At 44.8% G+C, this 14,474-nt stretch overlaps 1 protein-coding gene across 3 annotated transcripts in view; it reads left to right on the top strand.

The window, feature by feature from the left end:
• Positions 1-14,474, top strand: part of LOC140190962 (leucine-rich repeat-containing protein 43-like) — a 71,206-nt gene that overhangs the window by 47,073 nt on the left and 9,659 nt on the right. For 2 of the 3 annotated variants that reach the window (XM_072247969.1, XM_072247970.1), the window contains one exon: positions 1,937-3,250. In XM_072247969.1, the coding sequence (XP_072104070.1) occupies positions 1,937-2,109 (173 nt within the window). In that variant the 3' untranslated portion in view covers positions 2,110-3,250. Of the gene's footprint in view, positions 1-1,936; positions 3,251-14,474 lie in introns of those variants that run through there. The other variant, XR_011883727.1, reaches the window with a different exon arrangement.

The following is a 14,474-nucleotide window of genomic DNA, read 5'->3' as shown; positions in this document are numbered from 1 at the left end:
CACTACACCCATATTTTTGGACTCCTGCGAGTTTCTTTGAATTTGTTTAATGTTTTGAAGCTGCTAAACATAACCGGTTGAGATTCACTTTATTTGTCACATGTACATCGAATCATTGAGATGTACAGTGAAGTCGGTCGTTTGCGCCAAATCAAAATCAGCTGGGATTGTGTTGGGCAGCGCACTGGTGTTGTCAGGTTTCCAGCACCATCGTAGCAAGCCCACAACTCACCAATCCTAACCATACATCTTTGGACTGTGGGAGGAAACCAGAGCACCCGGAGGAAACCCACGCAGTCACGGGGGGAATGTACAAACTCCTTACAGACAGCAAGAGTTGAACTGTGGCCAGTAATTGCTGGGGCTGAGAAGCAAAACGCTACTTTTCCGTACTCCATGCTGCCTGTGATATTTCTCATGGAGATAGATTATTAAAAGTCAACCAATCGGATACAAGTTTGAAGCTGGTGTTTGCTAATGATTGGGTATTCCAGAGGCCAGGCTAATAAACCAGAGTGCAAGAGTTCAAATATCACAAGTGATTTAAAAAGAAAATTTAATTCAGTTTCAAATCTGCAGTTAGGAGGCTGTCATAAAGGGCAAAAGTTTAGGGGTAACATGAAGGGGAACTTCTTTACTCAGAGAGAAGTAGCTGTGTGGAACAAGCTTCCAGCAGAAGTGGTTGAGGCAGGTTCAATGTGGTCATTTAAAGTTAAACAGGAAAGGAATGGAGGATTATGGGCTGAGTGCAGGTCAGTGGGACTAGGTGAGAGTAAAAGTTCGGCACGGACTAGAAGGGCAGAGATGGCCTGTTTCCGTGATGTAATGGTTATGTGGTTGTTATAATGGCAGAAGTGCCCTTCAGTCTCAGTAACAATCAGGGATCCTAATCTACATGTGAGTCCAGTGTTACAGCTTGGAGACAGGCCTTTGGCCCACTATGTCTACACAAATCCTCGATCACTCACTTACACCAATCCTGCACTGTTTCCATTTTCTTCTCCCCTCTTACTCTTCCACATTCTCCTACTCACCTAGATACTAGGAGCGATTTATAGTGGATAGTCAGGCTTCCAACTCCACGTCTTTGTGATGGAGAAGGAGACTACAGTGTTCAGAGACAACCTACCCAGTCACAGGGAAAAGTAGAAAACAGTGGAGCTGTTGGGCACAACTATGTCCCAACAGTAGTTTTACCCCAACACGGTGGGCTGCAGTGTTCTCACCTTTCCTGCAACCACCTTCTCAGAGCGACCCACACTTAGTAACATGAGCTGGCGGGATACGTACCCTGAGAGCGAATTATCTTTAAAGACGGGGCACATCGGAAATTTAACAATAAATAGTTGCCACTTTCAGAAGTGGAATCTGCTTCTGGTAAAGCTGAAGAGAAATTTGTCAGGCGAGAGATGGGTCAACCCCCATCAAATTTAATTATCTACATGCCTTAAAGGGGAGGTATGTTTTATATATTTAGAGTTAGAAGAGAGAAATATTCGTGAAGGAAGTGGCAATTGTTATAGTTCCTGCAATTACAATGCTTTTTATAATATTAAGATCTAGTTGGGTGTTCTTACACCCTATTTATTCTTTTCATTTGCAAAGGTTTGCTTTAGTTGTCTTCCTTCCTGGCATTCCATACACAAAACCCCTCACCCTTACAATAGCATCAGTTCCCTTACACCAAGCTCAGCCATGCAGGAGGGGAGAAGTTCCAGGCATTATAAATGTCATAACAATATAATTCCACTTCTGCAACTTCCTAGCAATGAATAAACGCCTTCTGCTTCCTCCACTCACAAGCAGCCACAGACTATTAACTGACTGCATAAAACAGCGGAAATCTCCCTCCTTTGAGCCGTTCATTTGCTTTGTCCCGACAGCTAAGGCTGAAGTATTGGCCCGAAATGTTGACTGTATGTTTTTTTTTCCATAGATGCTGCCTGGCCTGCTAAGTTTCTCCAGCATTTTGTGTGTGTTGCTTGGATTTCCAGCATCTGCAGATTTTCTCTTGTTTGTGAGACTGAACTTTGCTGGTTAAACATGAGGCCCAGGAATTCCTGTAACCGTCACTCCACAGAATGTCCAGGCATCAAAGCAATTGTCTGAAGACCGCTGGTATCAGAATCAGATTTAATATCACTGCCATATGTCATCAAGAATGCCTACTGTGCTATTCCACACCCTCACTTCAGGAAGTCTGATCACCTGGCTGTACTTCCACTCTCTGAGTATAGGCAGAGACTGAAGACTGCAGCACCAGTGGTGAGGACCAGGAAGGTTTGGACAAGGGAGGCACAGGAGCACCTACAGGACTGCTTTGAATCAATGGACTGGACTGTATTCAGGGATTCATCTTTGAATCTTAATGAGAATGCTGTAGTTGTTACCGACTTCATTAAAACCTGTGTGGATGAGAGTGTGCCTACAAAGACTTACTGCGCATTCCCAGACCGAAAGCTGTGGATGCACCAGGTGGTACGTCGACTGCGGAAGGCTAGATCTGTGGCATTCAAGTCCGGCGATCGAAGCCTATACCAGAGAACCAGTCATGATCTGCGGAGGGCTATTTCAGGATCTCCTGGGTACTTTGTAGGTGAGTACCCAAGATGGAGCCGGCTAGGTTTACAATCTTTTGCAGCTTCTTTCGGTCCTGTGCCGTAGCCCCTCCATACCAGACAGTGATGCAGTCTGTCAGAATGCTCTCCACGGTACTGTACATCTATAGAAGTTTTTGAGTGTATTTGTTGACATACCAAATCTCTTCAAACTCCTAATAAAGTATAGCCACTGTCCTGCCTTCTTTATGACTGCATTGATATGTTGAGACCAGGTTAGATCCTCAGAGATCTTGACACCCAGGAACTTGAAACTGCTCATTCTCTCCACTTCTGATCCCTCTATGAGGATTGGTATGTGTTCCTTCGTCTTACCCTTCCTGAAGTCCACAGTCAGCTCTTTCATCTTGCTGACATTGAGTGCCAGGTTGTTGCTGTAGCACCACTCCACTAGTTGGCATATCTCACTCCTGTATGCCCTCTCATCACCAACTGAGATTCTACCAACAACGGTTGTACCATCAGCAAATTTACAGATGGTATTTGAGCTGTGCCTAGCCACATAGTCATGGGTATAGAGAGAGTAGAGCTGTGGGCTAAGCACACACCTCTGAGGTGCACCAGTGTTGATCGTCAGCGAGGAGGATATGTTATCACCAATCCACACAGGTTGTGGTCTTCCAGTTAGGAAGTCGAGGATCCAATTCCAGAGGGAGGTACAGAGGCCCATCAGGAAGGAGGTACAGAAGCCTGAAGGCACACCCTCAGTGATTCAGGAACAGCTTCTTCCCTTCTGCCATCTCATTCCTAAATGGACATTGAACCCTTGGACACTACCTCACTTTTTTTAAATATATAGTGTTTCTGGTTTTTGCATGATTTTAATCTATTCAATATACGTATACTGTACAAAGTACACTGAAAAAGATTTATTTATTTATTTATTATTATTATTTTCTTCTATAATATGTATTGTATTAAACTGCTGCTACTAATCTAACAAATTTCACATCACATGCCAGTGATAATAAACCTGATTCTGATTCTGAAATCTGTTGCTTTGTGGCAGCAGCACATTGCAATACATAATAATAAAAGTAACTATAAATTACAATAAGTATATATCAAAAATTAAATTTGATAAATAGTGCAAAAAGCAAGGAGGAAAAACGACGTGGATTCAATGTCCATTCAGGAATGTGATGGTGAAGGGGAAGATGCTGTTCCTGAGATGTTGAGTGATTGTCTTTACACTCCTGTACCTCCTCTGTGTTGGTGGCAATGTAAAGGGGCATGTCCCTGGGAGATGGGGGACCTTCCCTGAGGGGAAGGGGCAGCATGGAAGCATAGTGGTTACCAGCGACTAGGTTACTTCCCACCGCCCTCTGCAAGGAGTTTGTACGTTCTCCCCGTGACCATGTGGGTTTCCTCCGGGTGCTCGGGTTTCCAACCACAGTCCAAAGACGTACTGGTTGGTCGATTAATTGCTCATTGTAAATTGTCCTGTGATTAAACTAGGAGTAATCTGGGGAATTGCTGGGCAGCCCGGCTCGAAGGGCTTCAAGGGCCAGTTCCACATTGTATCTCCGTAAATAAATTAATGACAGATGCCACCTTTTTGAGGCATCCCCTAACTGGGGAGGCTAGAGCACATATAGGAGCTGGCTGAGTTAACAACTATCTGCCCTGTGCAGTGTCCACCAACCCCCACCCCCCCCCCCCCACCATACAAGACGGCGATGCAACCAGTTCGAATGCTCTCCACGGTACATCGGTAGAGATTTGCAAGTACTTTCGATGACGTGGGATTGAGTTTAAGAGCCTAGGGGTAATGTTGCAGCTGTATAGGACCCTGGTCAGACCCCACTTGGAGTACTGTGCTCAGTTCTGGTCGCCTCACTACAGGACGGATGTGGAAACCATAGAAAGGGTGTAGAGGAGATTTACAAGGATATACTGTTTAGTTTGGTTAATAGTTTGACTCTTATTATGCTTATTGATATATTGACTTGATTATTTTAATGTATTTTTCTTTGTCAATTTTCAATAACAATTAATAAAAAGATTTAAAAATGAAAATGAAATGACAAGGATGTTGCCTGGATTGGGAAGCATGCCTTATGAGAATAGGTTGAGTGAACTCAGCCTTTTCTCCTTGGACTTACGGAGGATGAGAGGTGACCTGACAGAGGTATATAAGATGGTGAGAGGCATTGATCGTGTGGATAGTTAGAGGCTTTTTCCCAGGGCTGAAATGGCTAGCACGAGAGGACACAGTTTTAAGGTGCTCGGAAGTAGGTACAGAGGAGATGTCAGGGGTAAGTTTTCTTTACGCAGAGAGTGGTGAGTGCGTGCAATGGGCTGCCGGCGGTGGTGGTGAAGGCAGAAACAATAGGGTCTTTTAAGGTACTCCTGGATGGCTACATGGAGCTTAGAAAAATAGAGGGCTATGGATAAAGCCTAGGTAGTTCTAAGGTAGGGACATGTTCGGCACAGCTTTGTGGGCCGAAGGGCCTGTATTGTGCTGTAGGTTTTCTATGTTTCTGTGTTTTACTGTGCTTCTATGTTTATATGACATACCAAGTCTCCAACTCCTAATGAAATATAGCCACTGCGGTTCCTTCTTTGTAATTGCATCAACATGTGGGCACAGGATAGATCCTCAGAGATGTAGGACCCATAGCTGTGACTGTAGCTAAGCTGCTCTTGCGTGACTTGCTCTACAGAGTTTCCTCCAGAGTATCAGAATTTCAAAGCCACGACAACAACCACAGCTTAAGGAGACAAGCCTGATCATTTTTCCCTGCTATGTAATGAGGAAATGAGATTTACAAAAGTAAAACATCACTACAGTCATTCATAAAATTGTGTATCTACTCAATCATTATCTATGTTTATATTCTGTTTAATATGCAATGAAAATATAATTTTTTGTTTATGGAACCATCCTTCTCTGATGCAGATATTGGCACAAGTGTTGACAACTCTCTGTACCATGGGGATCATAGTGATGTTTGAAATTGTGCTTGCTTCACTTGTAAGCTAATGCTATTTGCACCTACATACCATCAAGACCTAATCAAGCTTTTCTTGTGTGGAAATACAAATCAAGCACGACAGCATAAATACTTAAAATGAAAATGATGAAATGCATCAGACCTGTTTCCCCCTCCACAGGTGCTGCCCAACCCATTGAGTACTCCCAACATTTTCCTGGGTAAATTTTTTCGTTCCTGATTTTGATGTTTTAAATTTGTGCTTCCGGCAGATTTCAGCCTTGTTATAAATATTCCTTTGGATAGAGAAGATAGAAGAGTGCAACACAGTGTAGACTCTTTGCCCCACAACGTTGTTCTGAAACCTTAGCCCTTCATGGGCGCCAAGGCGGCATAGGGGTTCGTGCGACGCCTCCGCAGCTCAGAGCGTCAGAGTTCGGAATTCAATTCCGGCACTGCCTGTAAGGAGGTTGCACCTCCTCCCCGTAAACGTGTGGGGTCCCTCGAGTTTCCTCCCACCTTCCAAAGCGGTACCGGTTAATAGGTTCATTGGTCATTATAAATTGTCCCGCGATTAGGGTAGGGTTAAGTGGGTAGATTGCTGGGCCGTGCGGCTCGTTGAGCAGGTAGGGCCTGTTCTATGCTGTATCTCTAAATAAATAAATAGAGTAAGTACTCTAAGTTCAGTCTAACCTTTCCCCCCGACGTGACCCTCCATTCTTCTTTCATCCAGGAGTCTCTTAAATGTCCCTAATGTACCTTCCTCTACTGGCAGTACATTTCACATATTTACCATTCTCTGTGTAAAGAAAACAACCTCTGAAAAACTCTATACTATCCTCCAAACACCTTAAACTTGTATCCCCTCACGTCAAGCATTTCCTCATTGGGAAAAAGTCTCTGGCTACTCGATCTAGTACATCTCTGACAAGTCACCTCTCATCCTGCTTCATTCCAAAGAGAAAAGTCCTGGCTCGCTCAACCTACCCTTGTAAGGCATCCTCTCTAATCCAGGCAGCACTCTGGTAAGTCTCCTCTGCACCCTCTCCGAAGCTCCCACATCCATCCTATAATGAGGTGACCAAAACTGAACACAGTACTCCAAGTGTGGTCTAACCCATGTTTGTTTGTTTGTTGTTGTTGTTGTTTTTTTTTAGAACTGCAACATTACACAATCCCCTGACTAACAAAGGCCAACAGACCACATACCTTCTTAACTACCCTATCACTTTGCACAGCAGCTTTGAGGGATCTATGAACTTAGACCCCAAGATCCTTCTGTTCCTCCCACTGTTAAGAATCCTGCCATTAATCTTGTACTCTGCCTTCTCGTTCAACCTTCCAAAAAGTGCATCACTTCACTCTTTTCTGGGTTGAACTCCATCTGCCACTTCTCCACCCAGCTTTGCATCCTATTAGTATCCCATTGTGACTTGCATACTAACCTTCTATACTATCTACCACACCAAATTTCATGGCATCCACAAATTTACTGACCCATCTTTCCACTTCCTCATCTGAGTCATTTATAAACCTGACAAAGGGCAGGGATCCCAGAATAGATCCCTACAGAGTACCTCTAACTACTCCCTTCTGTGGCCAAGCTAATTCTGAATCCACATAGTGTCACAATGGGGTGCTGGGAACAGACCCAAATGCAAGACACAGACACTGAAGTACAAGGAACAGGACTTGACTAGAGTAGGGACGTGACAGGATACAGTCAAGGAGCAGGGACAAGAATGCAGACTTGGGCTGGGACATGGACAAGACAGGGAACTCAGACATGGAACAATGCACTAGGAGCCTGGGCTTGGGCTCCAAGCCAGGGACTGGACAAGGACCCAGAACCTGGGTCTTGCCTCGGGCTCAGGCCCCAGAGTCATGCAAGGACATGACATGACTACAGGACAGGACGTGGCTGTGGTCTAGAGGCTTGGGGCTGCACGCTGAGGTCTTGGTCTTGAGGCTTGGAGGCTGAGGTCTTGGTCTTGAGGCTTGGAGGCTGGAATCTTCAGGCTTGGGTTATGGGAGCTTGGCTTGGGATCCTCCAGTCTTGTGTTCTTGGCAGAACTCCTGGGCAGGATTTGGAACTTCACCCCACAGAGGCAAGGGACAGGAAGGGACAGAACCAACCGCAGGGTAACGGCAATTATGGCCTGGCTTACCCAGCGGCGGCAAGGACAGGAAAGGAGCTCAATCCGGGGTGGCCCTGAGTCTCGGGGCAGCCAGCAACCTTTGCTGGCTACAGAAACAGCCGATTCCATACCACGATGACTGCTCCAACAAGTGGCAACAAGGCTCCATGAAGCAGTGGTCCTCCAACCAGGCCCAGAGATCATGAGTGGTTTCACTAGCCTTCCATTAGCAGGTTGCTCCAAGGGGGACTGATGAGACAAACCAACCACCCACACTCAACCCCAAGGCTACTTATATTCCAAGCCCAAATATGGGAATCAGGTGCCTATAATTAACTCAACCAAATGAGGGACAGCTGGAAGACCAGGAGTCCTGAGTCCATGGACCGGACCGTGAACCGGAATGCGGACTTCACGGACCAGACCATGACACACAGCCAATTTTCCCCGGATCCCATGCCTTCTGACTTTTCTGAATGAGTCTACTATGGGGAATCCTGTCAAGTACCTTACTAAAATCCATATACCCCAAGTCTACTGTTCTGCCTTCATCAATTTGCTTTGTCGCGCTTTCGTGAGGCACGACCTCCCCTTCACAAAGCCACATTGTCTAATCCTAATCAGACTATGCTTCTCCAAATGCTCAAATATCCTGTCTCTAAGAATCTTCTCCAATACTTTACTCACCACTGGTATAAGACTCACTTATCCCAATGGTGGGCAAACTATTGCAGAAGGTTCTTAGGGACAGGATTCATCTGTAGTTCCCAAGTTTATCCCTCCTACTTTTATCAGGCACTGGTATAATTGCTGCCCTTTTTGAAGCAGATGTGAACTTCCAGCTGTAGCAGTGGGAGGTTGAAAATGTCCGATATAGTCCCGCCAGTTGGTTGGCACAGGTTTTCAGAGACTTACTGAGTTCTCCATCGGGGCCTGCCTAATGTAGCAGGGATCTTCACTACTGTAGTTATATTCTCCCTTTCAAAGCGGGCATAGAAGGCACTGAACTTGTCTGGTCGCGAAGCTTCACTGCCATTCGTGCCACTGGGTTTCACTCATTCTTTAATGCTTTACTGGCTACCTTGTCATCCTCCAGAACCCTGTCTAATCCTTCTTTCCTAAAACCTTAGGTATGTTTCTTTTGACTAGATGTTTTACGTCTTTGGTCTACCATGGTTCCTTCGCCCTGCCGATCTTCTCCCACATCAATGAGACAAACCTATCCGTTACCCTATGCAAGTGCTCATGAAACAACCTCCACATTTCCCCGAGTACACCATTTCCAAGTTACGCTCCCTAGTCCCTGCCTAATAGGATCATAATTTAGAGAAGTATACCGCAGAAACAGGCTCTTCAGCCCATCTAGTCCATGTCAAAACCTTTGAAACTGCCTACTCCAATTGACCTGCACCGGGACCATAACCCTCCATAGCCTTACTATCCATGTGCCTATCCAAATTTCTCTTAAGCGTTGAAATCGAGCTCGCATGCCCACTTGTGCTGGCAGCTCCTTCCATACTCTCGTGACTCCCTAAGTGAAGAAGTTTCCTCTCATGTTTCCCCTAAGCTTCTCACCTTTCACCCTTAACCCATGATCTCTAGTTGTAGTCCCACCCAACCTCAGTGGAAAAAGCCTGCTTGTATTTACCCTATTTATACCCCTCCTAATTTTGTACACCTCTATCAAATCCCCTCTCAATCTTCTATGTTGTAAAGGATAAAGTCCTAACCTATTCAGTCTTTCCTTATAACTCAGGTCTTCCAGACCCGGCAACATCTTTGTAAATTTTCTCTGCCCTCTTTCAACCTTGTTTACATCTCTCCTGTAGGTAAGTGACTGAAACTGCACACAATACTCTAAATTAGGCCTTCCAAACTTCTTATACAACTTCAATACAACATCCCATCTCCTATACTCAATACATTGATTTATGAAGACCAATGTGTCAAAAGCTCTCTTTACAACCCTATTCACCCGTGATGCCACTTTCAACAAATTGTGTACCTGTATTCCCAGATCTCTTTGTTCTACCACACTCCTCAGTGCCCCACCATTCATTGTGTAAAACCTACCCTGGATGGTCCTACCGAAGTACAAATCCTCACACTTGTCTGCACTAAATTCCATCTGCCATTTTTCCAGCTGGTGCAGATGCCTCTGCAAGCCACGATAGCCTTCCTCGCTGTCCACTGCACCCCCAATCTTGATCCAGATCATTGATATAGATGACAAACAACAAGGACCCAGCACCAATCCCTGTGGCACATCACTAGTCACAAGCCTTCAGTCAGAGAGGCAACCATCTACTACCACTCTCTGGCTTCTCTCACAAGGCCAATGTCTAATCCAATTCACTACCTCATCCTGAATGCTGAGCGACTGAACCTTCTTGACCAGTCTCCCATGCAAGACCTTGTCAAAGGCCTTGCAAAGTCCATGTAGACAACATCTGCTGCCTTGCCTTCATCCACTTTCCCGGTAACTTCCTTGAAAAACTCTGTAAGTTTGGTTAGACATGACCTACCATGCACCAAGCCATGCTGACTCTCTTTAGTCAGTCCATGTGTATCCAGATACTTACATACCTGGTCCTTTAGGGTATCTTCCAATAACTTTCCCACATCTGATGTCAGACACACACATATAATTTCCTGGTTTCTGTTTCGAGCCTTTTTTAAACAGTGGAACAATATTGGCTATCCTCCATTCCTCTGGCACCTCTCCTGTCGCTAAGGATGTTTTAAATATCTCTGCTAGGGCCCTGGCAATATCTATACTTGCCTCCCCTCGGGTCTGAGGGAACACCTTGTCCGTATCTGCGGATTTATCCACCCTGATTTGTCTCAGGGTAGCAATGACCTCCTCCTCTATCATCTGTACAGGGTCCATGAAGTTGATGTCGCTTTGCCTCATCTCCTGAGTAAACACAGATGCATTTAAGGGTCTCCTCCATCTGTTTTGGTTGCACATGTGGATTACCATTCTGGTCTTACAGAGGATCCACTTTGTCCTTTGCGTTCTTTTTGTTCTTAACATACCTGTAGAATGCGTTAGGATTCTCCTTAACCTTGTCTGCCTGAGCAACTTTGTGCCTTCTTTTAACTCTCCTGATTTCTTTGCATTTTCTTGCATTTCTTATACTCCATAATCACCTCATTTGTTCCTGCCTGCTTATACCTGCTCTGCACCTCCTTTTTTTCCCCTTAACCAGGGCCTTAATATCTCTTGAAAATTAAGGTTCCCTTCACTTGTTATCTTCGTCTTTTATTCTGACAGGCACGTACAAGCTCTGAAAATTCAAAATTTCACTTTTGAAGGCCTTCCATTTTTCAAGTGCACCTTTGCCAGAAAACAGCCTGTCCCAAACCACACTTGTCAGATTCTTTCTGATACCATCAAAGTTTGCCTTTCTCCAATTCAGAGTCTCACTTGGAATTCAGCCTCCTCCAATTAAATTCCCCCACAACACCAATTCTTCAGCCACACACCTGTTACAAAGATTAAGCTTCAAGTATTAATGTTCGGTTAAGCATAGTATTTACCGACAAATACTTTTTTTGGCTCAGATCACATGCACATGAATTTACACAACAAAGTACCTGTGCGCAGACCCACCAGGTTTCCCGATGATATCTCCACGTTTCCAACATGGGGTTATCCACTTCCATGATCACTGCTTTTCACAGATTTGTCGCTGTCTGTGCTCCCAAAACCCTCCATTGTTACTCTTTTCCTTATCAGATCAATCTATGATGTTTCAGTTTTGTTGGCTCAAGGTCATCTGACTGACCTGTATCAGCTTCTCATTGTGTGTTGCCAAGGATACAGAGTTATTGCATGAGGGCTGTCCCGTCAGTCTTGTGACCTAGTTAATGTCTTTTGTTCTGTCTAACTCAGACTGGTTCAAACCAGTTCAACAAGGTCAGCCACATGCTGGACCCGGATGATCAGAAAACGCCGTTCCTTCTGCAAACCTGTATTTTACAGAAGGAGCTTCTTATCTGAGAATAGTATCAGCAGAAACTTATTGTGTCCATGCACAGTTGCTCTGGTGAAGTTATCCCTGAGCAAGCATCAGGTGGCTGCAAGAACAGTCTCACAAAATGGCCGCCTCCATTCTGCAACCACATGGCAAGATCAATGACCTTTGCTTCGGCTATTTCCACTGCCCTTGCCTCATTCCTATTCACTAATTTGTATATTGTAGTTCTTACTGGCCAACACATTCATCTGCCGAGTCATCCTATACTTACGGTCACACAGACAGCAATTCGGAGATTACCACCCGTTAGGTCCTGCTTTTCAGCTCTTCAGGACTTCATCCCTTCTCCTACCTATGCCATTAATATATACCATAACTTCTGGCTGTTCACCCTCCCCCCCAAAAATGCTGTGGACCTAATCTGAGACAGCCCTGACTCTGGAACCCGGGAGGAAATATCCCATCTGGGATTCTCTTTCATGTTCTGTCTGTTCCCCTAACTCCTTCAAGAAGACCACAACCTTACGATAAGGTTTGGAGGCTTGTGTGCCTCAATGACTCAGAGAGATCTGTTGGCTGGAGTCAGGGCTTCAGGCTTTGGCTCTTTGTAGGGTCACCCATGCCAAACAGGTCAAAGGGTAAATAGACAATAGACAATAGGTGCAGGAGTAGGCCATTTGACACTTTGAGCCAGCACCGCCATTCACTGTGATCATGGCTGATCATCCACAATCAGTATCCAGTTCCTGCCTTATCCCCATAACCTTTGATTCCGCTATCTTTAAGAGCTCTATCCATCTCTTTCTTGAAAGCATCCAGAGACTTGGCCTCCACAGCCTTCTGGGACAGAGCATTCCATATATCCACCACTCTCTGGGTGAAAAAATTTTTCCTCAACTCCATTCTAAATGGCCTACCCCTTATTCTTAAACTATGGCCTCTGGCTCTGGACTCACCCATCAGCGGGAACATGCTTCCTGCCTCCAGCGTGTCCAATCCCTTAATAATCTTATAATCTGGTAGAGGCCAGACTAAGAGTGGTCCACCAGTCCTCCAGGTTTGGGGGTTCGGCTCAGGGATAACAACCTTGGCTGGTCAAGCGAAATAGTTACGGAAATGGCAGGGAAGAAACCTTCTACATCAGTATTCCTGAGTCTCCACCTGAAACTTGCATGACTGACATCAGTGAAAACTAAGTTACTGACACGATGAAGAAAGCCCTGAATACCAGTCAAAGAAGGAGGACCTTCTTTTCTTTCCTAAACACCAGTGGCATAACGGACAGTAGATGGGTCCCCCTAACTATTGCATCCTCCTTTCACCACCACTTTCCTCTTCTCCCCACTCCCTTTCAATGCCACAGAGCTAGATTCAATGCCAGAGCCCTGGTCACTCCAGCCTTCCCTGGCTGGCCGTTGTTCCTGATGGTATCGAGTGACATTGTTGTTCTTTCACATGAGAAAAAAACCTCACAATTAGGGCTATTCTATTCCCATGAACAATTCCCCCAATGTTCAAACTTGAAACAGGAACAAATTTAGATATTTCAGACTACCTTGATACTTCTGAAGATGAAAGATTTCTAGCTGTTTATATTGGAAATTTATTAAAACATAGTGTTCATCTAATATATTCCGATCTGCCCAAATTTGCTCTTTCACTTATTGGTCTAAAGTTACGTTCTGCTGTGAGATTATGATCTCATCTTTATTTATTTCATACATACTGAAAAGGGAAATATGTGTTTAGTTCTGACTCATGCTTCTTTTCTGGTCTACTGGCTCAATTTTTGGCTTTTGAAGTTCTTGAGAAATTTTCTCCTGTCTATTCAGTGTTTCCTTTGTAACCATCCAGTTTGGCTATTATTACTTTAAGTATATTTTGTGACCTGCTCTCCCTTTTAATTTCTTTTATAAGTCTATATGTATTTTAACTTCTATAGAGTTCTCTCTATTTTTCTATTCTGTTCCTCTAAGCAAGACCCTGAGTTTCATTTGCTGTCTTAGGGCTTAGTTCATCTGTGCTCCTAATTTCTTCGCTGCATTTACTTTCCAAATGTATATGATGTTCACCGTTAATTGGAATCAGAATCAGGATTAACACCACTGGCTTATGTCATGGAATTTGTTGTTCTGCAGCAGCAGTGCATTACAATCATTATGCACCGTGTTGTATGACGTGGGCGATCATGGCCTTGACCATGACTGTTCTTGGCAAATGTTTCTACAAAAGTGCTTCGCCATTGCCTTCTCCTGGGCAGTGTCTTTACAGGATGGGTCACCTCGGCCATTAGCAATAGCCTTCAGGGATTGTCAGTGCTCGGATAACCAGGACTTGTGATGTGCACCGGCTGCTCGTACGACCACCCACCGCCTGCTCCCATTGCTTCGCGTGACCCTGATTGGGGGGGCTGAGCAGGTGCTCCACCTCGCCCAAGGGTGACCTGCAGGCCAGCGGAGGGAAGGAGCACCTTACACCTCCTTCGGTAGAGACGTATCTCCACCCTGCCACTCCACAGTGCAATACATAAGGATAAAAACTATAAATTGCCATAAGAAACATATTTATATATGAAATAAACAGTGTAAAAAGAGGGCGATAAAATGACTGAGAGAACAGAGGTGTTCATGGGTTCATTGTCCATTCAGGAATCTGATGGCGGGGGGTGGGGGTGAAAGATGCCGTTCCTGAAATGTTGGGATAACGCTTGTGAAAATATCAGGAAGATCAACTCATGCACAGAAGTGCTGCAGAGAAGAAATGAAATGGCTGTGGGTAATGCAAATGTTTTATAGATTA

This window comes from Mobula birostris, chromosome 31, assembly GCF_030028105.1.
Source record: "Mobula birostris isolate sMobBir1 chromosome 31, sMobBir1.hap1, whole genome shotgun sequence".
NCBI classification, from domain to species: domain Eukaryota; kingdom Metazoa; phylum Chordata; class Chondrichthyes; order Myliobatiformes; family Myliobatidae; genus Mobula; species Mobula birostris.
Note: the sequence above shows the minus strand (reverse complement) of the source record. Positions and strands in the feature narration are given on the sequence as shown.